Below are 26,605 nucleotides of genomic sequence, written 5' to 3'. Positions count from 1 at the left end.
TCCCATCAGAGAAACCAAACGTAAGCAATCTATGAGAAAATTTCAGTTTTAAGAGACATGACTGACTGATCTGGAGAGGTATGGAAGACACCAGCAGCTGCAAACTGGACCATGAGTCTTAGAAATTGCTGAAGAGAAGATCAAACATAGAACTCTTGCTTAATAATGTCAAGTATAAATCTTAAATTTTTACTTTTTTATATTTAAAATTGGCTTCACAGATTTAAAATTAATACATTTTATATTTTAAAATCAAAATCATGTGGACATTAGAGGTACATAATGAAAGCAGTGATACTATATTATAGTTTTCCTTTAAAAACAAAACATTAGGTTTGTCTAGTTGCACCAAGAAGACAACACCCTCTAGCAAACAGACCCATAACACATGAGCTAAGTAAATCAATCAGAAGTCACCCCTGGGGGCAGAGTATTATTCCAGCTATAAGTCTAAACCATTCAGACACAACAATGTTCTAGAGGAGTGCATGAGCCATCTCCTATGTCCTTTTTATTCAAACACTGGAATGGTCCTTTATCACAGAAGTAGAACGAAATCCTGTGTGTGCACAGCCTGAACCCACTGGCATTATGAGAGATAAAGCAGCAGGACTGGCCCCAGTTAGCTTATCTAATCACCTTCAGAGTGACTCTGTTATCTCTGCACACTCTGTTCTCTTATGCCACTTGCCAGTATTTTAATAGACCAGAACCACTTCGTTACATTCAGCAGTGGTTTTTTTGTATACTGTGTAGTCTAAAATTACACAGACTGCTACATGCCAGGAAGCCCATAGCATATATGACTTACTACCCAATTAACCAAGGTATGTTTATACTTCTTTTCCACTAACTGCAGACAGACTCCCCACCTTGAAGACAATTATTTTCCACTGCAAATTAGATAATAAAAATATGCTTCTATCTTGTAATTGAGACTTTAATAGCCACAGTCTGAAAGATTCTAGTTTTTCATGCTTTTATTTCATCTCAGGCTCGAGAAGAGAAGGCTGCATGAAGACCTCATAGCAGCCTTCCAGTATCTGAAGGGGGCCTATAGGGATGCTGGGGATGGACTATTCATTAGGGGACTGTAGTGATAGGACAAGGGGTAACAGGTTAAAACTTAAACAGGGGAAGTTTAGATTGGATATAAGGAAGAAATTCTTTACTGTAAGGGTGGTGAAGCACTGGAGTGGATTCCCCAGGGAAGTTGTGAATGCTCCATCCCTGGCAGTGTTCAAGGTCAGGTTGGACAGAGCCTTGAGTGACATGGTTTAGTGTGAGGTGTCCCTGCCCATGGCAGGGGGGTTGGAACTTGATGATCTTAAGGTCTTTTCCAACCCTAACTATTCCATGATTCTATTCAGTGAATTTAGAGATCATATGCTGTATGTTGTACAACCTATAACAGTATTCACATTTGCATTCTTATAGGTTTTTTTTTGCCTACGCCCCTTTGTTTTGTTTCATAACATTTCCTCTGCTTCTGCAGATCTCAAAATCCTTCATGAAAGTGAAAAAGTATCCCTCTCTCTGTCTTACATAGTAGCTTTCAAAAGTACAGAAATGAAAAGGAAAAAACAAGATTCCTGACCTTTCAGCCTCTATCTTCCCCTTAATAAATCTCTTTTACACCTGAACTAGAGTATTCTAACTCCCAACACACACTGCAGTTGAGCTTTATGAATTTATGTAAATAAATTAGCAAGAATGGGATTACAGGATCACATTAGCTTAGAACTACCAAAGTATACAGAAATATATGCTGTCAGATGAATAAACTCATAAGCTGGTGAACACTAGCAGTTCAGTGCTGGCATTTATAGGTTATGAAGCACACTCAGTGTAACCACATACAAAGGTAATACCGTGAGCTGTAAGCGTACTGTTAGGATTTACTACCAAGAGTACCAATGAAAACCCTTTGCAACAGAGTACAAGATACATATAGAATAAAATATTTAAGACATAACACATTTTCGAGGAGGTGATTTCTTGCAATCAATAGGATGGCTCCTATATTTTTAACAATGTTTATTTTGGTAAGCTCATAAGCAGACTGGGTGGAAATTCCGCAGGCTGAAAAAAAAATATAGAAAAAAATTGCTTCTATCAATTTTCCATAAAGCCAAACAAAGTTCTTAAAAAAGAGACTGCAGAGAGCAAACATGCTTCCTTCCAGTGATGCCAATCACCCTTTTCTCTGAAGTGGAAACGATTTTGCACATCTGAGACCACCTGCACTAGTACACTTGTGATAATTTTTTTACATTAATGATTCCGGGAGTTTCAAAAGCACTTGATCTTTACTTCTTTGAACCCTATATCCTTTACTCAACACATCTGCCCCAGAACTAGAAATTATATGCTAGCAGCAGACAAAATACACAGTATTTTGATTCCTATGCCACACATTGCTATTAGTCATGCTCAGCAGAGATAGCTGAAAGCCAAATGTGGTGATAGAGAGAATGACAAAATGATAATTATTTAAGAAATTACAGTCCTTTCTCATAAAACACCCTCCACCCCCAAAAATTAAGAAAGTATTTTATTTAAAGTATTCTTTTGTCTCTTAAATTGAAAATCTGTTTAAAATACATGCACTTTGTGATATGGAGTGGGATTAACTTGATACAATATTTAATCTAGAAAACAGTCCACAAGGAATTTTGGAAGTAGGAAAATATGCTCAGCAGGGTTCTGTACTAACCAGGGACAGCTGATTATTTTAATACTAAGATAAAAGTAAATGCAGTTAATAAACAGAAAGAATCACTTAACATGGCCTAGAACACACACTGCTAGAGTATTGCATTACAACATTGCTCCTGCCTACAATGGGGATGTAGTAGATCAGATGAGTGACCTACATCAGTTTTCAAAACACCTTTTAACCAAAATCAGTTTGGGTTTTGTAAGATTTGATTAAGTAAGTTACCTTTCCCAGTTTTCATCTCTGCATAGTTATGTGTGCCATAACTAGCATCCACAATGTGCAGGTAAAAGAAACGTGTTGTATTATCAAAAAAGAAGCAACAATGCACTCTGAAGAGAGCTCTTCCCAGCACATAGTGTACTGGCAAGGTTTCTGTAAGTGATAAAGTGAAAGATGAAAGAGGTGATGCAGAGAATTAATCTTTTTATATGAGATCTATCAACTGAGTGATTAATGTCAGAGGCAGTCCCTGTAAGAAATTATGTCAGCTAAAATTAAAAAAAATAGATATGCAGACAAGCAAACAGTTCTCATGGTTATAAAATGGTGATAGAAGTATTCAGACATGGGGCAAAAAAATCGTTAGGAACTTTCAGTTGATGAATACAATAAATTTAATTCAGAGAGTTGGCCAAGAGTGAGAAAGAAAACTCATCCCAAAGGTGGCACTACTCCACAGTTTCCCAGGCACTGGAGGAGAAGCAGGGAGTATACAGCCCAGGAAGTACCATCCAGTAGAAGCCCCTGGCTGGCACAGCCTTGATGTGGCCTGAGCTGGGTATCACTGGTTTAACTTCTCCTCTCTAAGTTTTAAAGTCAGGTCACTCTCTCTTCACAATTAAGAAAGTTTCAGTTAAGAGTCAAAGAATATACAGTGCTGAGGTCATATGAGTGAATTCAAATACTCCTACTAACAACTGCAAGGATAAATCCACCACACAGGATTCTGTCCAGCAGCAGTGACATCCACATATAATATGGGAAAATCCTTATCACAGATGACATACATGACTTCTCTGGTTTTAATAAGGGGAAAAGACAACAGGACACGCTAACAGGGTTGAGTAGATGTGTGCTTCCCAGGCAGGTGTACTGTACTCCATGGAGTCGATGAGGGGACCCCAGAGTGAGACTAGCTGTAGGCTGCCCAGCAGGAAGCCTATATGCAAAACCAGAGACTGACTGATACAGAATTTAACCTGTGTACAGGAATGTTCTTTTAGGGAATAACAAAATCCATAGTTTCTATTTAAGAAAGATAAGCCAAATATAAAGACTTCAACTGATATTTTACCTTTTCACCTTTATCTCCTTTGTTGCCTGGCAAACCAGCTACTCCTGGCAATCCTGCTTCTCCCTGATTTGAAAAGAAATAAAAAAATCAACAAAGCAGCAGTTCCAAAATTTGGTTTGGTTTCCTTGTCTTTATCACAAAATCTTAACAAAGTAAATGACTCAAAATAAATATAGCTCAGGAGAAGAATCTTAAGAAAACCAAACATTAAGTAGAAAATAATTTATTCTCAAGTAAAAACATTTACACTAAATATAGTGCCTGAATATAATTCTAATTTTTACCATGGATCTTTTTTTTGGGTGTGTATTTGTACAAGTAAACCTTACAGACATTAACTAAATCTACAATGTACTGTTTCTTATCTGGAAAATACAGCATAAGTACATTATGATCCTACAAACCAGTAAAGTATTTTTCATAGCTACAAAATCAAAACAAACTCTTTTTTTTAATACCTATCAGGATTAAACAGCATGATGCACTAAAAAGCATTAGGAAAACTTTATTTGGAAATAAACACTTCCTCTTACTTTATTTGGAAAGCAGTGGCATCTCTCTCTTGATTCCTGCTGTATTTCTGGAAGCATGTATATTTTGCTGGCATGAACTGATGATGAAGTCGTAGCAAGAAGTCTCTCTTCATGTGAGCACTAAAATAAAAAAAAATCTTATTTTTTGTGCACTTTGGTTAATAGAGAAATACCACCTGAGCTCTATTTTTAAGTTACTTTCTGGTTTAATATTCCTGTACACACCACATTACAGAGAACCCACAACCATTGCCAAACAGAGGAAAAAGCTGTAGTAAAATAAAGTCTAGACATGATGATTCTTCTGTACTAAAAGTCAATGCCAGCTAAAACTAACCTGATTACCATACTTCTTTCTTCCAAAAGAGCCTGGACAATCTCTGGGAAAATAAAGTCTCCCAAAATTTGAAGTAGTGAAGAAGAATATCCCCACGGAGAAAAAAACCAGACTGTACATATCACTCTCATCCTGTTCTCAACCTCCTGCCCCAACATGTAAAATGCAGAGTGAGTGTGAGGGAAAATTCTGTAATTTTTTCACAATGAGATACTTCAGGCATGAACAGTTTGGAAACAAAAAAAAGGCCTGAAGCCAATATGCACCTGTCTCATAAGAGCTGAGCCAACCTGATGATATACAAGTCAACAGAACCTGATAAACTTCAGAAGCTCTCAAGATGTAATGAGGTCTGCTGTGAACCTTCTGTCAAAGAAATTCCAACAGGATTTACATCTTAATGTAGAAATTTGTATTCAAGGATAAATTCTTTCCTTCAAATTACTGAAAATGTAGCCCTTACAACTGGTAAGGAAGTAATGAAAAAATAAATCAGAAAATGTAATGGTGGTTTCAATATGAAAGTCATTAACAATTAGCCCACCATTTTTTTACATCTTCAGCAGAAGACATACAAATGAAGCCAATGGTGCTCTTAGCAACATAGCTGAATTAATGTTTTAAATGCTATTAACAAAACTTATCAACCTTTTTGTGTTCCTATATAAGAAGGGCTTGCTTTGCTTTTAGTTTTTGATATTTTGTCATAACTGCTAAATAAGTTGTATTTTGAAGCATAAAGCAGGACCTACAAAACAAAATCCATCATTTCACCTATCCATGAGGTTATACATACAAGAGAAACCTTGCACTTAGAATAAGGAATATATTTTGAAATATATTTGAACAATAAAGTATTCTTTCAAGCCAAATTTCTCCTGATAAATTAGACCCAGACTCCTCCATGCTTCTGAGTACCTATCAGCTGTCAGTTCCCACAAAGTCTTCTGCTCCTCTGTTCTTGGGCAGCTTTCTACCTCCATTGCTGATGCCCTTTTTCTCCCATGTCTTTGTAGATGGAATCAATTAGTTGTTTCGCATGCTCTGTGTTTTTTTTTTTTCTGATTGTAGGCTGGGTGATGATGGTACTGCTTACTATCTCAGAGGAGCCTGTTCTTACAGGCCATTCATAATGAGCAGACCAATATTTCAACGTATTTTCTTTTGGAAGTTGTGTTTGTTAGTTTGGGATTTTTTCCTCTAAATAGACTTGATTCAGCAGAACAATTACATCTGCAACTTCAAGCATTTCTGTACTTCTAATGCCTCCCAATTTACACTGATTCTGCCTATCAAAACTAAAGGGAAAAGTGAACCATTCAAAATAAATCAGTTTTTCTTTATGTTAAACAATATATACATCTCAGCATGTGTGTTATAGAGAAGAAAGTATTTGCTGATTACGAACCACCCATTTATCCATATTAGAGTACTGAAATAAGGGACACACCCTCAACACCTTCATATTTTTCTTCCTTTCCACAGTCATGTAGACTCTTTCATGGGCTTTATTATCTGTAATGCTTCACTAGATGCAGCTGCTACTGAAATGGCCTCTGTTATTTGAAGCCATTCTCAGGTGGCTATACAATGATTTGTTTCCTATTCTCTGAGACTTCCTGGGTTACTAATTATGTACCAATCAATGTCAAGGAATTCAATTAAAAAGCACTAGCAGCACCTAGTGCCTCTTACTGAAGTTCCACTGTGCCATTTAGTTAGGCAGCAAGAAACAATATACTGTTACTCCAGATACAGGATTAAAAGGTAATTAATCTAATATTTCTATTGAAATTTCTTTAGAACTCTTTAGAAAGGAACAACGAAGCAATTCCTTTGTATAAATGTTTGCATTTTAACTTACCAGGTCTGCAGATATTTCACAACATGTATCTTCTGTTGCAAATTTTGGACTACAATAGACTGTTAAGTGGTGAAGTTCAATCTATTAAGAGATAAAAAACAAATTAATATGAGATGTAAAAATCATGAGTTACAGTACGCATTTTCTTATCTTGGCATAGTAAACCTCTCTGAAACACTGCAAATTTCTGAAATGAAGTAAAAGACAAATCCATAAAAAGTACACACCTCCTTACTTAAAGACAAATTATGCAGTCTGTTACTTTGATGTAAATCACATTTTAGATTTAATTTATCTTCACTAAGTTGCATCCCTCTGTACTGCTCCTGCTATGCTACACAGGCATTTGAGCCCTGTAGACATCCTCCGCAAGCCTTCTCAGGAAGGTAATTTTCTCCTTTAAGTGAGCTAGAGTAAAGGTTTGATAAACTCTATCTCACATCTATCTTCTATCACTTTAGACAAGACCTTTGCCTGTACCTTATCACTAAATCACCTGACAGGCAATAATCACAAATTCTGTAAATAAAGCTTCTGTTTCAGAGATTTGGAGTGGACTGAGGAGATGAACAGCATCTAATTTTAACTAGATAATCTTCGCCTCCTATGCCTCTTTCTGCAGCTGGTTTGCATCCTTTGTTTCTCTCTATTGCACTTGGTTTTGAGAAGAGTGACTTAGTACAGGAGCCTTCATCAGCTTTGTACCCGTAATGTGTTCCTGCAAACGTGGAAACCCCAGTGGACAGCTTCCACTCAGAATCATCCAGCCTTTGCCATGCAACCACCACAAGATAAAAAAATATCTGCTCCTCCTCCTACATGCTGCTTGGAAAGCAGGAGATGGTACATGCATTTCAAATGAAGTTGAACTCGATCTTAGAAAACAAAATAAAGCATAAGCTTGGACCCATGAAATAAAAGCTCTGAGCCCAGGGCAAAATGTTCCATGCCTCACAGAACCACAATGCCAGTTTGCAGTTACAATGTGCCATTTTCATCTGGAGCTCTACAGTGCTCTACAGTGTACATAATACAGCTGAAACTTTCAGATGGTCATTATAAACTCTGAGCCAGATGCTTTCAACATGGTAGCTGGATGTTAGCATACTTAAACTGACATTTCCTGGAGCTTTCAAATTAATTACTGTGAGCTCTCTGCAGAAGGAAACAGAGGAGAACATCTCTGGGACACAACACTACCCACAATATTATGGGGTTGCCTTAGGTAATTTTTGTACCTATGGCTGCAAGAAACACCCCATCAGCCACTTCCTAAATCCCTCCCCATTATGAGGAGGGACTGACAACTACAAACAATGTGCCCCTGTTCCTGCATCGCTGAATTACCCTGGAAGGTGATACAATCTTAATAGAGAGGTAATCCTTTATATTTTTGTGTCTCCCCTTTACCAAAGAGAACGCAAGTCTAACAGATGACTGACACAGACTTCTAAGTAATCTCATAAAAATTGAAAGAAAAAAAATTACCACTGAAAATTATCTTTAAATGTAGTAATAACATGCCTGCAGTAACTACATGGCTCTTACTCTAAGAAAATACAGAAACACAGACTCCTGAAACCAGGACTGAGGTTTTTAGTTACTTTGGTAACGGAAGGTTTGCCTTGGCAAATGCTACAACACTGAATATTGTTTAAAGAATAAGACTTAAGGACTTGAAGAATACACACTCAAAATTAATAACAGATTTTGAAACTTTTATCTACATAATTCTTTACAATTGTGTTAACAGAAGCATGGCTAAAACATGGTATCAAGTTATCTTGTTTTCCTTTCACTACTCACATCTACAGGCTTATCATCTGCAGCACGAGAAGCAATCAGAGTCCTTCCCTGCAAGTCAATGGTGAATTTTTCATCAGTCTGCTTTCTTTCAATTAAATTACAATCCAAATAGAGGGAAATGATCCCTGACTGGACGCTAATACCAAGTTTATGCCACTGCCGATCAAATAATGGATAAATTTCTCGACTCTTAAAAGTGAGGTGCAGTATATTTCCCTGAGCAGATTTGGTCATATACTCCACAACCTTTTTTGTACCATCCAGAAGGACAGAGATCTGAAAAGAAAAGAAAAGAAGTGGTTGTCTAAAAGTTATAAGATTCAAACACATATATAAACTGTGTATAATAAAAATACTTCCAACTATATAGACTGGGCAAGAACTATGTTTTGAAGCATTCTACTTAACTTTGTAAATATATATCAGCTACAAATTATAGCATGCCTATTATCCTTAGTTTGCAGTCTTGATACATTTTGTTACATATTTGCCATTCCTATGATAAATGATCAATTATTTCAGAGCAGTCTGTCTATTCTACATAAACTGTAGCTAATCCCAATGGTGAAACATCTAAGTTTCTATGTTATATTTGCCATTTTACATGGGAACAAAAAGAAACTTAATGAAAAAAATAAATCAAAGATGACTCTAACCTCAGGTGTGTCATACTGATTTAAAACTTGCCATATATACCAACGCTCCTTCTTGGTATTTCGCCGTACACGGAACGTAGACACTAGAGAGTATTCCTCAGGAAGCCCATTTGGAAATACTTGCCTACAAGAGGAGGGAGGGAAAAAAAGATTTCTTGTTATTCTTCTACACAAAAATGCTGCTTAAAATGAATGTGCAGAAATAATACCTGGTGAAAACTAGGAGCCAAATGCTCATTCACATACATACAAATTGAGAGGTTTCAGCATTCAGAAGTACCTTTTCTCAGAAGTACAATTTAGTCTCTCTATAAGAATAAATGGCTGAAGATTTTGCTGATGAATTTTTTGTTCTAACTTTTTTAACATCTGTGATTACTATAAATAGGCATCTTAAAAGAACTGCTGCAATGTGAATGCCACACACAAAGATATTTTAAAATACTGCTTTTCCCAATTTATTTCTTGGGATACTGGAAGAATTTTCCCAGAGGATTTGTGGAATAATCCCCATCCTTAGAGACTTTCAAAACACAGCTGGAGCAGGCTACTAATAACCTGATCTAACTTTCAAGTTGGTCTTGCTTTGAGCAGGAGGTTTGATCCAGTGACCTCCACTCCGACATCTTGAGTATCAGGACAGCTGGACTTGAGCAGACTTGACCAAATATAAGGAATGCATTTCTGAATGAATTACTTGTTGGATTCCATTATTCCTTTCTTACCTAAAATATGCCAATGCCTCTAAAACAAGTCTGACTTGCTACCTGTGTTACAGAATGCAGTACAACACCACTTCTACAAGATATTTGAAAAGTTTGTATTTCAGAAGTGAAATTAGTCTGTAACTCAACTCTACAGACTTTGGAAATCATTAAATATACATTGATTCTGTACTAAACAAATTAGGATGGTGCAAGCATCTTTTTTCTTTTGAAGCTTCTGCATTTCACATTATTTCTTTTCTAAGACAGAGGGGAGATCAATGAAAACCACAGATGCAAATACTACACAACACAGGAGTAGCTAAAGCATTAACATTGCTGTTTACTGAAAACTGTCAGGACTGCCCAAATAGCCACACTGCAAAAGGCATTCTCTGGATCAGAGCAGAGGAAATCTGAGGGCCTCATGCAGAAGAAAAGCACCTTCCAGTTTTCTCCCCATGATCATGTGAAGTAAATGGTTTGGTTCTAAAAAGCTACAATGGGATTATAATTACACAGTAATGTTCTATAAAGTGTTTATTAAAAAAAAAAGAGAGAGAAAAAAAAAAAGAAGAAAAGGAGGGAACCACCAGCTGACAAGACAACAACCTCATAACCCTCCTGGAAATGGATGCACTTTTATTGATGGAGGATCTCAGGAAAAACGCCTTCTCTGAAGAGAAGACTGTTCTAAATCCTGCCAAAGGGCTTCTTTGTAGACTAACACCTATTTAAGTCCCTTATGTGGGAATCACACTTCTTTGGCTTATTTCCCACAGCTGATTCCTGTTTTATCCCAGGATCAAATTGGCTGCTCTCCCACATTGTTAGTGGACTGATATGCTCTGTGTACAGCTATATATGTTTCAATGTCAAAAGACAAGGCAAAAGTGAGTAGGCTTTGCAGGACTTCGATCTAGATTTCATATTACTCTGTATTTTAATTACAGCATGAAGAATATGTTTTATGATCTATAAAGAAAATAGTTTAATTAGGCATTAGTAATATATGAGTGCATTTCTGCAGAAAAGTAAACTATCTGGACATGGGATCAGCCCTGTGGTTTACAGCATCTCAGACAAGTTAGAGTATCTCATGTTCACAGCTGTAACCTAGACAGTGTATCTCTCCTCCAGCTTTGGGAGCATCTGATTAGCCCTCCAAAATCAATTAGCTTTCCCAGCTAAGTCCCATATTTGGAGACATGGGGGAGTTTACACTAATGGACAAAGGGCAAAAAACTGTGGAAGGAAAATGACCAAAAAGCCTTCATCAAACGAAGGGAGGGGAAACCATAATTGGTGCAATAAGTCAGAAAAGCAACAGAAGTAGTCTTTGTACACAGTAGGTATCTTAGTAAATATGGAGCACTTACTGCTTTTTTATCCCCACCATTGTGATTTTATTTCTGTAAGCCTCCCTGACACTTTAAGAGCTATAGAATCATAGAACAGTTAGGGTTGGAAAGGACCTTAAGATCATCTAGTTTCATTTCTAAATGAATGACAGGATTAATCTAAAATTTTCAGTGTTTCTTTCAGAATTTTCTCAAAAAAATAAAAATTCCTGTGGAGGCATGTGATATTATCTTCCTTAATTGTTTATCAAAAAATTTGGGAAACAGGACAAGAGGTATGGGTATGGGCCAGCATTATGAAAATAGGCAGGAGTTCACTCTAGCTCTAGTTCTTCTCTTACTTTTGAGCTGATAGAGAAAACTGTATTAAGAGGAATAAGAAAAGCAGACAAGGTCAAATAAATTCCTAAGGCCATTACACTGATTTCAGCAAAGTTAGTTAAAGAGTTAAGATTTAAGTAAAACAGGACCAAGGATGAATTCAGTTAGATTCACGAGACAACTTAGGTAGGAAGGTACCTCTGGAGGTCAATGGATCTCAAACCCTGCTCAAAGCAGGACCAACCAGAAAATCATATCAGGTTACTATAAATCTTGTCCAGCTCAGTTTTAAAAGTCTCCAAGAATGGAGATTATTCCACAGTCCTCTGGAAAACTTTCAAGTGTCTGGCCAACAAACAGCACAAATTTGGTATACAATTACAGTATACTAAAGACATAACAGAAACATTATCTTTCTTCTAAGAAAAGTTCTCATTGTGTAAGTATACAAACATTCCTTGGTGACCAAAAGGTCATTAAAAGATACTTTAAAGTATACACTTAACATTCAACCCTTCCAGTCAGATAGTGAGTGCTAAAAGGAAAAAAGTGAAGGGATGAAATGGTCTGAAAATTATTATACCATTTATTATTATACACAATATCTTCTATGCTCTTGCTCTCTGAATGGCTTCGAGTGAATGTTATAAAATAAAAAGCATCCACCTAGCACTGAATTGTACAGATGTCAGTAAGATATCATAGTAAAATTTCAGTATTACCTACCATGGTATCTTCTACTCCATGAACCTCAATTAAAAACTCCTCAGAAACAGGCAAAGTATGTATGTATGTTAATTAATATATAATGACATTTGGGTGCAGGGGAAAAGGGAAGCCAGAATAGAATGTGAACATTAAAGCTCATATTGGAACACAAGAAAAGCCAAAACAAAATTTTGCAGAATACTGAATCTTAAGTTCAAAAGTTCTTAAAATTTTTAATATACTGTTTCTACTGATCACATCTACCAACATTTAAAAATAAAGGAGAAAATTAATAAGACAACATATGCAGGGTAAAAAAAGTAAAGACGTTGCATTAAATGGTAATGAGAAGTACAAAAGCAAGTTGTTCCACATGTCCACATCTCAACAGATACTTCCTCACAAGCTCAACAAGTACTTTCACACAGAATGTTTACCCTCTGCATGGCACAGGGAAAAGAAAAAACAATACAAAAAGGAGAGAGAATAAGGATGAAGAAAACCTGTACCAAGTTAACCTCATAGTCTACAGACGTAAAGCACAAATATAGAGAACATTAACTCAGGGTAGTACATCATGGTATCAGCCAAAGAGCCGTAAGAGAGATGAGAGGTCTCAAGAAAGCCCTAACATTACAGAAATATGGATAGCAATTAGTAAGGGTGAAAATTAATCTATAAAGATTACAAGAAATAACTTACAAGTTAGAACAGACAAGCAAATCAAGGGTATCCTTGCAACTGACCTCGGAACCAGTGCATGCTTGTGATTTTGGACAGAAGTACTTGAACCAAAAGACATAATCAGACCTGGGAGTAAAAACATCAGTCTGAGATTTTCCTCTTCCTGCAAATACCCTCAGCAGTGGGACATCAGTCAAGTTCTCCCATTCGTGTTGAGCTTCCCTAGCTTAGGACAATCCAAACCAGACATCTGCCCTGGATAACTGGTCTCACCTTTTTAAGGCTTTTGAATAGGTCCTTTCTCCCCCTTCCACACTGGAAGTGCTCATGACTGCTGTGTTTGCATTGAATTCAATGCTGTCCAAGCTTAGTAAACCTGATTTAAGCACAGTCAATGCTTAGGCACCTCTGGGAACATAGGCAGCTTCAGGCACACCTCTACATCTTTGAGTTACAATGAAACTTGGGTTGGAGTTACATGCCTGGCTGCTTAGGCCATGGTACTTCTGAGCTTCCCTGGAGCTAATGCCCAGACGCCAGAGAAAATTTGTTGTCCAAAATTATTCATTTTAGGTGCCATGAGGAATTAGGTGGTGCTTGAGAGTGGGCCATTTGGCTCATACCCTGAAAATCAGGTGCAGAAGTCTGACTAAATTATACTTTAAGTGGAATTTAGTTTGATTTTCTCCCTCTGCTTCAAGCAATATATAATAAAAAATTAAAGTGGATGAATGGAGGGCAGTGTTCACACTGAAATACACAGAACTGAATCACACCCTTGGTGGAAACTGCTGAAGACAATAGCAGGAATTGAAGCACATGACTGAACACACAGGCTTGAATTTACACCTCTCTAGCCTGCTGGATCGAGGTGTACTGTAAATTACAGAGGGACTGTAAAATAAATAAATTGCAATCTGCCTACAAGTTGGCAGGTTGAGACCAACGATAACAAGCAGGAAAATCCTCAACAATACAAGGTTTTAGATCATACATATATGTGTTACAAATCCAGACATTCAGGTATCTCTTAATGTTACACAGAAGCAGAAAAATGCATCCAGAATATTGATACGCACTTATATTCCTGCTACAACTCTGTGCCACTCTATCAAAGCATAAGTATGCTCAGAGTTGAACAGGCTTTGTTATATTGTCCTCTTTTTCTTTTACTTCATTAAACATAGACATAATTTTTCCTAAGAACAGGTTCTGTGGCCCACACACACCACAGGCTGTATATGACAAGGTTACTAGATGAGCAGTTAGAGGAATTTTGCATGAACTTCACAACTGGTTCCATGCATATCTCCCACTGTTTGTAATGATCAAGTATAGACTGTTTTTTTTTCTGCAAAATGTTTGCTTATTCATTTGTTTCCTCAAAAGTTCAGAAAATTTCTGAAATGCAGATACTAGCTGGGTCTCCTAGGGCTAAAAGAAGTGATTATGAATGAACTGACTGTATTCAGTGTGCTATAAACAGGTTTAGTTCTATCTTTGTAAAGCAGCATCAAGTTACCCATATCAAATTTAGTAAGGCAATCCTTTATTTACCTTTTGGTTTTATTTTTAAAAAAAGCACTAATGGAAAAGTAGCAGCTATTTTTAAATCTTATGAACTTTAATTGTTCCATATCAAATGAGAATACACTACAGCATATGATAAACTTCTGTATTTACAAGTATCAATGAAGCCTCCAGCTTGCTGAATACCTTCCAAGAAGAGAAAGACGAGACGACTTACATTTCCTGAGAGCGAAGTGAGAGATGTTTAGAGTTTATGGCAAGACATATCTTTTCCAGCTGACATATACCATTACCTGGTATATGTCACTTGTAACATGACAATGTTACAATAATTTGGTGACCAGAGCTCAAGAAGTTAGTTTAAACAACTTTTCTATGGTGGGTAATTAAGGACTATGTTGACACAAAAAGGTTAAGATTTCAGTGTCTGTGTTTGCTAGGGGCTTTAAATGGAGATCCATTATGAATAAAAAGGTAAAGCTCAGGTCAGCCAATACAAAAAAAATCTCTGCATTATTCTCAGTATTTCTACATTAAATTACAATACTTTTTATGTTTGTTTTTTTTTTTTTTTTGCCTAACTTGACTAGTACAGTGGGAGAAGAGGAAATAGTTAACTATAATAATTTACCAATCTTTGCCTAGAATGGGTATTTTAAATTCTTTTCAAATAAAAGAACAGCTGTTTGTTACTCAAAATAAGAAATAATTTCCTTCCCATCCATCTTCCTCAAATCACATTAAGATGCACTATACAGTTTCATGTTACATTAGGCCTCAAGTTGTTTTCATATGACACATTATATGATGCAACTTGAGGGAAACTATTCAGACAGCTTAAGAGTTATTAATTACTTAAGGAAAGCTTAACCCACTCAGAAAATGTACCACTGACAGCAAAGCTGCAAATTATTTCAACACTGAGAAAAGGGATTTACCCAATATTTCATATACTTCAGCATGTCTCTGCTTTCATTTATTGAACAGGTATAAAGTAGCTGTCACTTTTAATATAAAGGTGCTTTAGAATTAGTTTGTTTTGTGGGAAAGGTAATGTTATTGCTATCAAAATTATAAAGCACATTTTTAAATAGATTGGTTTGAAATAGAAATATAAATACCAAAACTGCTATGCCTGTACATAGTATTTTCCCCCTAGGTTTCTAGGAGTATTGTATATCCCTATTTACACAAATTATTGGTGAACTCCTGGCCCTCATGAACTCTTCCATTAAATTTAGAGTTTAAGCTAGCAAAACTATGTCCTTTCCATGTCTGGCTGATTTCTGTGCATTTTAACTTTCCTGGGAAAAAAATCAGCCAGCAGCAATAAGGACAACAGACTTAAAAGTAGTAACATAATAGTAAAGGACATTGGAAAAGCAACAACTTTTATCCTAATTTTCCTAAGAAGAATTCTTCAGTCTGACAAAGTTTTGAGACAATTTAGGTCAACATTCAGGCTTTTGGATTCCTAACATGTGGAAGGCAGCTTTGAGCATTTCTGATACAGTTATACACTTGCCTTACTAGCTTGGGCATTTTTTTTTTCAATGAACCAAATAAGTCTCAGAGTGATCAGTGAACTTTCCTTGTATCTGGAAAAAAAAAATAAACCTAGCCTAGACCAAAGACCAAAGGCTACCAAAAGTAAAAACGTGTAATTTGCACACAGCCATTCACGCTCTTTCCCATTTTATATAATAAATATATTTTAAAATTAAAAAAAACTTTTAAAAAATTACAAAAGGGGTTCAGAAACTATCAAGAGTATCACATTATAAAATACTATATTCAAACATCATGTTTCCCTTTCCAAAATATCACACTTTACCCTGAATGCTGCACAGTAAATTAAACTGCTCTAATCAGTAGCAAGCATCTTTCCATGTTGAGACACACAGGGTGGAAAAGAATGACAGTCATACCATCAAAGAAGAACGTGAAGGAACATGGGTCAGGAAAGAGGAGAAAGCCAGAGTGTGACTACTTCAGCAAGCTAAAATTTAACTCAAAGTAATCTTATACTCCAGAGGATCCCCCAGCACCTGCACTGGCACGTACTCAAGAAAATACAATACAACAGAGTGGATTCAGACAACGGGTATACTCCATTAAGCTGCTTTTTTTTATGTGCTAAGCAAGTAAAGGAAAAGTATAGCGTACTAGAAAAATTTGGGTGGCATTTGCAATATATAGGCACTTTTGAGCTCAACATCTAATGCATGGTTACCTGGGATTCAGAAAGACTGAAGTCAATCTATTTGATTCACTCAGGTCTCACATTAAATACAGCTCTTGCATTCAGACTGTTTCTTTTCCTCATGAGATGACCAAAGCAAAAGCAAACATACTGAGCTCTGTGTCTGAGAGACAGGGAACACAGGTAAGAAAAATTTGGAACTCTAGTTCTTTTGCAAAAGGGAAAAAACATTTTCTCTACATCTGCTTCCTCCTAATCATGCAATTGCATGACACTTTCTGGTGTCTCTCTGCCTCATGCTGCACACACCAGATAGGTTTTCCATGTGTTGGCATCACTGAGAAATATGCTGAGATTTTTCTAACACTACTGGCAGAAAGTGACCAAACCCAGCCTTTGTTGCTCAAGTGTTGTTTGTTTTTTTTTTTTTTTTTTTAACCTGATTCTTCTCATATATATTGTCAGTAGCTTCTCATGTATATTTTCAGGTAACCCCTCTATGGCAGATACTGACGCATCAGTAATTGACACCTTCAGTTCCATCTCCCTGTCCTCACATGGGCATTACAATAAGAAGTCCCATCCAGACTACTGGTTTAAGAGTCTTGTGAATACAATGATGTTTCTCATACCAAGTGCCCTTTCACTGAGCATTTCTCCACATACCTTGGATGCTAAATCTGCTTATGTAACAAAACTTACAAATGCCAGAAAGAGCTCTTCCCAGTATGAGCATCATAACTACACAGAAAATATAAAAATAACTCAAAAGGAAAACATCCCTTCTGAACTCTCATCATCTCCTGCCATGAAGCTTGCTCTTCCTAGATCTACCTCTCTACTTTTTTTTCCGAGGCTAAATGTAGAACATCACACACATGCACATTCCTCATCCCCATTTTTCTAACAAGTTTCTACTCCTGTGATTCGCTGTAGGGAATGAAACACACCTGCACACGTGCAAACATGGTCATGCTCTCCAGCATGAACATCCCAGAAATCTTCAGTGCTTTTCCTTACTCAGAGCCACATTAGTAAATTGACTGCCTTTACAACAAAACTTCTTCAGGGTCTGACATATTTCTCTCAAGGTATTTACAAAAATTCAACAAAACTTTATTTTGGGAAATTAATTGCAGAATAGGGAGAAGTGTGATGATCTGCCCATTTTTTCAGTGGGTTTGTGATATTCTCCCATGATACGGTTTTTGTTCAAAATGCCAAGGTGAGCTGTGCTTACAAGAATGGCAGAGATTTAAGTTTTCTTCAAGTCATTCAAGAATTAAATCAAGCTTTTGGTGCTTTTACATAATCTCTCAAGCCCATTTTGCTGTGCTAAATGTCCTAACAACCATCTCTTTTTGTGGTACTCTTTTTCTTCAAGTGTGGCAACCATCAAAGAAGGAGGATGTGAACTGAAATACTTTTAAAGGAATTTTACATACTTCTTTTAACATCTGTGTCTTTATTTAGACATTTTATGAGCAGCTCTATAACTCATGCAGTCCTTCTAGTTCACTGCCAGAAATGGAACAAAGACAACAGGTCTAGTTATTAGTCTGTTATTTGGCAGTCTCTGAAGTCATTGAGATATTAAATTCTTACTTGATTATCTGCAGTGGAATGGAGTCATTCAGCTGATCAAGGAACCCTCTGAAGATGTTAGAGAAATAATAATTACCATAACCCCTGAAAGTCAACTGGCAGCAAAAACTGCTCTGCATGCATTTTAACAGGCTTCCTACCCTGAAGCAAGATCTACGGTACAGAATTAATTATTTGTAGAACTCAGTGGTCGCTGTTGTATGGAAAAGAAAAAAAGGAAAAGCAGACTACAACAGAGGAGTTGTCTACTGGAGACCATTCGGTCTGAAGACAGGCGATGCACTCCATACTTTGGAATGGAGGGAGATAATCAGGAATGAAATTTCTTTTCTCTTGGCCTATACTTAGAAGAAACCTAAGTATCCATCTATTCTTGAATATTTTCACAGCCAGCTTACCAGCAAGGTACAGACATTTGCAGAGGTACCTAGAGACACTAGCCAATTAAAGAAACTGAACAGTCTTTTTAGTTTGGCACACAGGAGGGCCAGTCAGCTCCAGCAGAGCTGCATACTGAGATACTTGCACCAAACCTAAAGTTTTTTCTTTAAGACCCTCAGTTTCCTCCTGTTTAGTCTTCCATCACCCCCATCAAAAACTTCTGGTAGCTTTTTACAATGAATCAATAGAACAAGCACTAGGAAAGAGAACTGTGATTATACTTGGAATAGGCTCTCTCCTTCCTTCTCTGGTTTGTTCTGCCAGATCCCAGACAACCTGGGCTGATGATACAAGTCAAACAATCTTGAGGCCAGTGTCCCTCAGGAAAATGCTGAGTGCTCAAATCAAACACAATAGCATGGCTGGCAGTGGAAAATGAGAGCTAGACGAAATGCTGTATGGAGTGCAGCTGAACCAAAATAAGGGATGCTTTTTTTCCCTAGCTTCCTCAAATAACTGCCTGGATAACTAGCCTCCTCCTCTTCAGCATGCAGGACTGCCTATAAATAAATTAATTCCAGGCTAAAGTAACAAGAAGACCATGCTAAGAAATAGTTGAAAAAAAAAAGGCACAGGCAACACTAAAGGTACTACAACCTACAATTCTGTTATAGATGGATACATCTACCCATCTTGGCTCCAGCCAATCTCCTCCCAGAAAGAAGGTGTAAATGGTGAAGATTAAATTACCACCTGAAGAGACTGGAGTAGGAAAGAGAGTTAAGGATACCAGATACCAGGGTCTGACCTGAAATAAGTAGCTCTGTCAGCTGCAAGACCGAAACTACAGAGAGAGAACATGCTTTTGCTTTAACACACTCTATATGCAGAATGACTAGTCTATGAATATTTAAGCCTGGTGTTCTGCTTCTAATTTGAAGGATAATTAGGTAAATAATGCACTCTTTATATTTTGTAAAAAATGTTAACATCCGTGGATTCTAAGTGAATGAATATGGAAAATAAATTATAAAAAAAAATCATTTGCATCACATTGGAAGACTTAATAGCACTTTTAGAAACAGGAAATTACCACTTCTGAAATCTCAGGACTCATTTCTGAGTTATCTAATTAAAGTCAAGTTAAAAAAAAAAAAGTACATACAGTTTAGCCTGCATCTCTCACACTTTCTGTAATTATGAGAATTTTTTATAAGTTAGAGATTAAATAGGGTTAAAAAGTATTAAGCTTAAAAATATCAACATTGCATTACTATCTGCTGAGTCATAACTATGTTTAAAAAGATGGGCCAAGAACCTGTGACTTGCTAACCCTGTCACTATCAGACACTGCTGGGTAATGGCCAGGTATTCCCTTTAAAGGGATAGGATAGAAACCAAAAGAAGCTGTAAAGAGAGATGTCCTGCATTAGGCCCAAAACAGAGGTGCTGAATGGAGGTTTCAAGCAGTGGTACCTTTGGATAAGTTAATGTACATTTTATTCAGATTTTCCCTAAAGCTTCACATCAGAAGAACCCATCAAACACCACTTGAAAGAACACTGGATATTACCGGGAGATGTTCTCAGGCTAAGGAAGCAGGCCATATGCCTTATATCCAAAAAAGGGAACTTGATATACTGGGAATTTACAAACTTTTCTCAAAACAGCAAAGGTTCTATGGTACAAAAATTTTGCATTAAAACAATGTTTCAATTACAACTTGAGGTTGAATCATCTGTGCAATTTTATGTGCAAGTAACAGAACTAGAATGAACAACGATCTTATTTTTCAACAATAAGGCCAAGACTGAAATCTCTACTGCTGATGAAAATTCTAAGAACAGCATATTACCTACTACAAACCTCAGGCTAGTAGACAAACGTGGAAGAGTTACAACAGTAAAGAAAATATCACTAATATCACAAATATTTTGTAAAATTGTAATCTTTAAGGATGCAACGAGATGCAAGGAATATTTTGGAAGTTTCAAAAAGGAAACACTTTGTTCCCTCACTGTCCTATGACAAAAACAACATTTAGAGAAATTTCCTTTTACCCTATAAATGACTTGGTTGACAATGTAACTAAGTACCTAGACTATGGGAATCTGTATTTTTAAGGAAGAAAATATGTGAGCAGGATATTCTACAAGAGAATCTCAGAACCTTACAATGGTTGAGGTTGGAAAGGACCTCTGGAGGTAATCTGGTCTAACTCCCCCTTCTCAGGCAGGGCCACCTAGAGTCAGCTGGATAGAAATACAAATTCACTTGTGTATGAAAGCAAAATCAATTCAATGTAAGTTGTTTAAACAGATGACATTTAATAGTGATTAAAATGCTTTTTTAGTGATTAAAATTATTATTTAGTGATAAAAAATTATTTAATGATTAAAATGTTTTTTACAACATATTGTAAAAAATTTAATCTTAGCCATAATATGGATTCATATTAGCTGTGCTAGCTGATCCTTCAGGAGAGCGAGGAAGCAAGGCTGTGTTATAACTCTTCAGTCTTTCAAGAACTCTAATCAGTTAATGAATCATGACTTTCCTTTCCATGAAATCATATCAGCTACCTTGAATCACAAAGTGCTTTTTTAGTGCTCCTAACACTTTCACAACAAACAAGCTTATGTAATTTCCTGGTAGCACAGCATATCTGTCTCCACATAGTAACAGTAATACAATCATTTAACACTTTCTAAATTTAAAGATAGTCCTGTGGAAAGAAAAGTAACTTTCCTATAAAAAATAGGAAATAATTTCAAAGTCAGTGCTCCTTTTTGAGTAAACAGAGATATCCAATGGCATTTTTTACATCTAACAGTTTCAAACGTTCAAGCCATCATATATAGTCTCTTTCCTCAACTACAGCTAGCTCTTATCGTCTATGTTTGGCTGTGTTGTGGCACATTTTCTTCCACTGTCTCTGTCTCTATTGTTTTTCTTCTGAGTTACAGTCTTTATCAGTTCATATAGGAATGAAACATCCTATGTTAAGCTTTCTCAAATCCTGGTGACTTAAAAAACAAACAAACAAAAAAAACCCTATAAAAAAAATCACTAAACAAACCAAAAAGCCCCAAAACCCAAACAAACCAACCAACCTTCCTCCCACCTCACCCCCCCAAAAAAAACCCCACGAACAAACAAACAAAAAAACAAACAACAAGAAACAAATCAAAACTAAAAAAACCGAACAACATCCTGGACTGGAAGAATCCTCTCCCAAAACTTCTTTCCAAATAATACCTTTACGTATAAAATGAGTGAGCATTATCTAATAATTTTGTACAAGTCAGCTGCTAAATGCCAATCCTGAGCAACAGCAATAATTTAATGCTGCAATTGTACGTACGCATATATTGTACTCCAGAATAAGCATAACCAGCATGGAGGGTCCTGACTGCAAGAACTGGACCTGGAAGTTCACTTCTTCCACCCAGGTCTTGGCAGACAGTTCCTGTTATTGTATGTGCTCCTGGTGAATATTACTGTCTTTGTTGTTTAATTTCATAGATGATTTAAACTGGCAGACATCTAGCATTCTGAACTGCTCACCTAAGAGCAGCTAGAAAAATAAGGTCAGAGCACCTTGATGATGCTACCTGTGGTTACTCCTCAAGAGTGGTCCAAAGCAAAATTCACTTTCCTTAGCCATAAGACAGCCATTGCTATTTTATGGGATATGCATTCAGCAGTGTTTGAGTAACCAACACTGCTCAGCATACATTATGAACATACCATTCCCTACTAAACTCTCAGCAGAGTTTAAAGAGAAAACTGGGTAAAAGACATAAATCAAAGTTTATCAAGATCTTCAACATTATCATTGCCAATATGGGTGCATCAATAAACAACAGTCGAATCCCCAAAAAAAGAAATACATGCATTTTCATGTGACACTCAAAACCCTAATGCCATATTAGGAACTATCAACAAGTTAACCAATGCCTGTATTGTCATGCTCAATCCCAGGGTATTTTTAGGATTTGTTTCTTTTTAACAGAATTCTGAGATTCTGCAACTAATCACATAGACTAAATAAAAAAAATAACATGATCTCTCGCACATGGTTCTGTTAAAACATCAATATATGCACATCAGGACGCAGTTTCTATAGATTACAGATTGCTCATCTTCGTGTTGAAGCTTATTAAACAACTTCAAGTTTTGAAAAGAGTTTGTGACATGACAAATATTCACTTGAAACAAGGCTGCAGTCAGCAAATCCTGTACACTTTATGACTGAAATCAAGTTGATACCCAGACCTTCAAGTGAAAAACCCAGTGAAAAACCCATTAAAAAGTATTTTTTCAGATTTGGCAATTTATCTCCATAAATATAAAACATTTCATGGCACAACGATAAAAACTGCAAAGTGCTAACCACAGAGAAATGCTAGAGGCCAAAAATTTTTTACCACCAACTGAAAGTAAATGAAAATCAGTGTATTGAAAAAAGCACCAGGCAGTTTCACTGTGAGAGAGCCCGTGAACTATTTTTAGATAGAAAAACTAAAATCTCACAGGCAAGGTGGGGGAAGGGAGTATCTTTAAACAAAGCCGCTGCATAGACGCAGATGTATCAGCACAAACATCTGTAGGTACAACTTTAGTTAAGAGGAGGAATGCCTAAGAGCACTGCTAATGCAAACTGCATTTCACAGTGTTAAATCACAAAAGTCAGGAAAAAAAAAAAATCTGATTTATTACAGGTTTTTGGGGTTTTTTTCCAGTCTGCTGATAAATGACTTCTGAAGCACACGGCACCATGGCTTCAGCTGGAGTAATTATATGCATTTTACAAAGACACTTGAATCCTCTCAGCCCAATCAGCAAAACTGATAAATGATCTTTCAATCTCTAATTTTATACTACAACATATGGGGGCTACAGTCTATCCTCAGCTGCATGCGTTATATACATTTCAATGAATTTGGTGTGGTTGCATATAGCACTGCTGTATACACATCTATTCCGAATTTCTAAGAAAATTCCACTGCATTAATTTTGCAACTGTATTTTTGCTCTAAGACTATCAAACACAAGTCTTGTTACAGACTTAGATCTGCATCCTCATTGACTTCAAGCACTATCTTTCAGTTGCTTTTTGGTGACTTTTTTCTTCAAAAAAAAAAAAAAAAGGATAGCCAAGACAAAGCCAAGACAAGATTACAAAGACTTAAAAAGTCAGCATGTTTGCCAGGGAGTAGATGATACGTAAACTCATGTGAAAGTTTCCCACAGTCTGGCATCCCTGAAGGCTCTCTTCAGCTAACATACCAGTAAATTGAACAGCCCATGGCAGAATCTGCTTTCAATTTTTTGAACAAGGACCATGAGGAAGTGTTCAGGTAAATTGCTTGTGCTGAATCCAGGAATCTAATTGCACAATAGCTTTGTATACTGATTGTGGTATCTAAGACAGTAAGTTTATGAAGTTTTGCTATCTTATCCACAAAGAAAAATGGAAAATAGTTTCAACATCAATATCACATTAAAAAAAAAAATCCATATAGGAACATACAGCAAATTTGAAATTGCTTAGATATTGCAGATGCCATCAGAACAACAGAATTGTTTTCCACAGGGCAGGTTAAAACATTATATGGAAGGTGCAATTTCAGGGTTGGCTTAAGCTAACAGCAGGCTAACCTTGCCCAGCAGCACATTCTTGTTCCTTCCTTGCTGTGATTGCTGGAGATCACACAGCCACAGGGACCAACCACCAGCCTTGCTGATCAGAGTGGCTGATGCTAATGTGCTGGAAGTGAGATGAGGCTGATGCTAATGTGGTGGAAGTGAGATGAGGCTGAAAGCTGGAGAGGAGTGCTGTGAAGGTGAACTCCTAAATTTTTAGATTTTGTTTTTTTTTTTTTTTAAATAATCATCTTGGCTGGACAGATTTCTCCTTTAAAACAAAGGCAGCAGGAAAAAAAACACTAATCTGAACTGAAATATATGTCTTTCAAATTAAGGAAAGCTTTTTACATAAGGAGAGTAAACTGCCTTTACTATTTGTTCTTCCAGTGCTTCTGTGATTTGCTTATTGCCTACCTCAAGTTTCATCCTGAACTGTGAGGTGCACAGGAGATCCACACAAGCACCGCTGGTCTGCTGCACACTCTTCTTGTGGACCAGTGCCCTTAAAGTACATATCCCCCAAGAGCTCATTCCCTTTATCTGCAAGTACCTTATGGCAAGATCAATGCTGCTGAGGAAAAAAGGAAAAGAAACAATGTGCTTTATCCAACACTGTCTTACAAATTCAGCTGGTATGAAGCTGCCACACTAAGTGCTCTACTGTCAGGGGAACACTCTACAGATCAAAGAATTCAGATTTGCCACAGTCGGTGCATAACTAAAACAGTTTTATTGCTCTCTGTTCCCTCACACCCTGCTTTCAATTGTAAATATTATATATTTCTATAGATACCCTTCACCTCTGCCACCTCTCTCTCATTACTCCTTCTTCTCCAATTCTTTATGCATGTAAATTGCATGTTAAATTGTAGTGTGATTCAAGCCTAATACAGCAATTAAAATCCATTAATGCCCAAATTTAAAATTTTATAAAAAGGTCATGGCATATTTCTCATAAATTGTCATGTAGAAATAAGCCCATATGTGCAGAAAAAGACATTCATGTGTGTTAATTCTTTTAAAGAAGCATTGGCCTATAATTTTTCATGGTAAGAGGGCCCAGTTTTGTCCTTAGTTATGAAATGATTGGTATTTACATGGTATGTACAGCTCCGGTTTGTTGTTTCAACAATAATCCCTGCATTATCCTTCTTTTTAATTTACAAAATGCAGTGCGTTTTCAAGTGTCTGGAAATAAACAAAGTGCACAATTTCAGTCTTTCAACCAGAATCATTAAAAGAAAGAATCTATCACTGCAGTTTCTGATCCACTACTTCAGAAGACCTGAAGAAAGCATCGGGATTTGTACTAAATTTAGGCTCCTATACTCAAGCAAATTCCAGAGACAAGGCCCTTTTCTTGAGAATACCCTGCAACCAAAATACCAGACATTTCAGTCTTGGCATTGTTGGCCGTAATAGCTCAAATGACCTCAAATAAATATGTGATATAGGAAGGGAGAGGTGGCTTCTTACATAATGATCTAATATTTTAATAGACCAAAGACTAGCAGGACTTTGTGTAAGCACAGATAAAAGCTGGTTAGCACAGCTAACTACTGCTTCTTGGCAGGGGTGCCACCTCATTGCCATTTTCAGAAGGTGCTTTAAAATTTTCTGATTAAATCTTTTGAAAATGGCTATTTTCACATATATCCATTCTATACTGTATTTAAGAAATAGGTATGTTACTTCTTAACATATATATATATAAATCTTTTATATCTATCTAATCTTTTTCAAGAAGACAGTGAACCAGAGTCTGCTGCCAAAAACGCATGCCAAGTGCAAAAATAATCAAAACCCATGCCCATGTGGACATTCACTGATAGCTGAAGTCATATATGTAAGATACAGTCAGAGACCAACCAGAGGATAGTATATGGCTGCAAAGCCTACCATAGATAGGTACCTTTGGGAAGCAATTTGATAACTATGAAAAGGGTTCTAACGGTGAGCACAGACACGCTTGATGCCAACTGTGCTCTAGGAAATGCAATTCCCTAAGCATTTTTTTGCTATTAAAAAGATTAGTATTAAAAACAAACAGAAAACCCCACATGAATATTCTTTCATCATCAATTTCTGTTCTTAGCAGAATCTTCCAGCCTGCAATATACTGACAGAAGTGGGAATAGTATTTCTGCATCCAGTAACTAGACATCACAAGGAGGTGAAACAATTTCTCTGAAATATGGTCCAAGCCACATCCACAGCTCTTCTGGCACCAGAGAGTGACAACAT

At 36.7% G+C, this 26,605-nt stretch overlaps 1 protein-coding gene across 1 annotated transcript in view; it reads right to left on the bottom strand.

Moving 5' to 3' along the window:
• Positions 1-26,605, bottom strand: part of COL19A1 (collagen type XIX alpha 1 chain) — a 181,928-nt gene that overhangs the window by 140,808 nt on the left and 14,515 nt on the right. Inside the window, exons 5-9 of the mRNA XM_034060919.1 lie at positions 9,213-9,336; positions 8,557-8,832; positions 6,751-6,831; positions 4,550-4,669; positions 4,017-4,079 (exon numbers count right to left, since the gene is read on the bottom strand). Coding sequence (XP_033916810.1) covers positions 4,017-4,079; positions 4,550-4,669; positions 6,751-6,831; positions 8,557-8,832; positions 9,213-9,336 — 664 coding nt within the window. The remainder of the gene's footprint in view (positions 1-4,016; positions 4,080-4,549; positions 4,670-6,750; positions 6,832-8,556; positions 8,833-9,212; positions 9,337-26,605) is intronic.

This window comes from Melopsittacus undulatus, chromosome 3 (genome assembly GCF_012275295.1).
Source record: "Melopsittacus undulatus isolate bMelUnd1 chromosome 3, bMelUnd1.mat.Z, whole genome shotgun sequence".
In the NCBI taxonomy this organism is placed as follows: domain Eukaryota; kingdom Metazoa; phylum Chordata; class Aves; order Psittaciformes; family Psittaculidae; genus Melopsittacus; species Melopsittacus undulatus.
The sequence above is the reverse complement of the archived record's forward strand: the minus strand, read 5'-3'. Positions and strand labels throughout refer to the sequence as shown.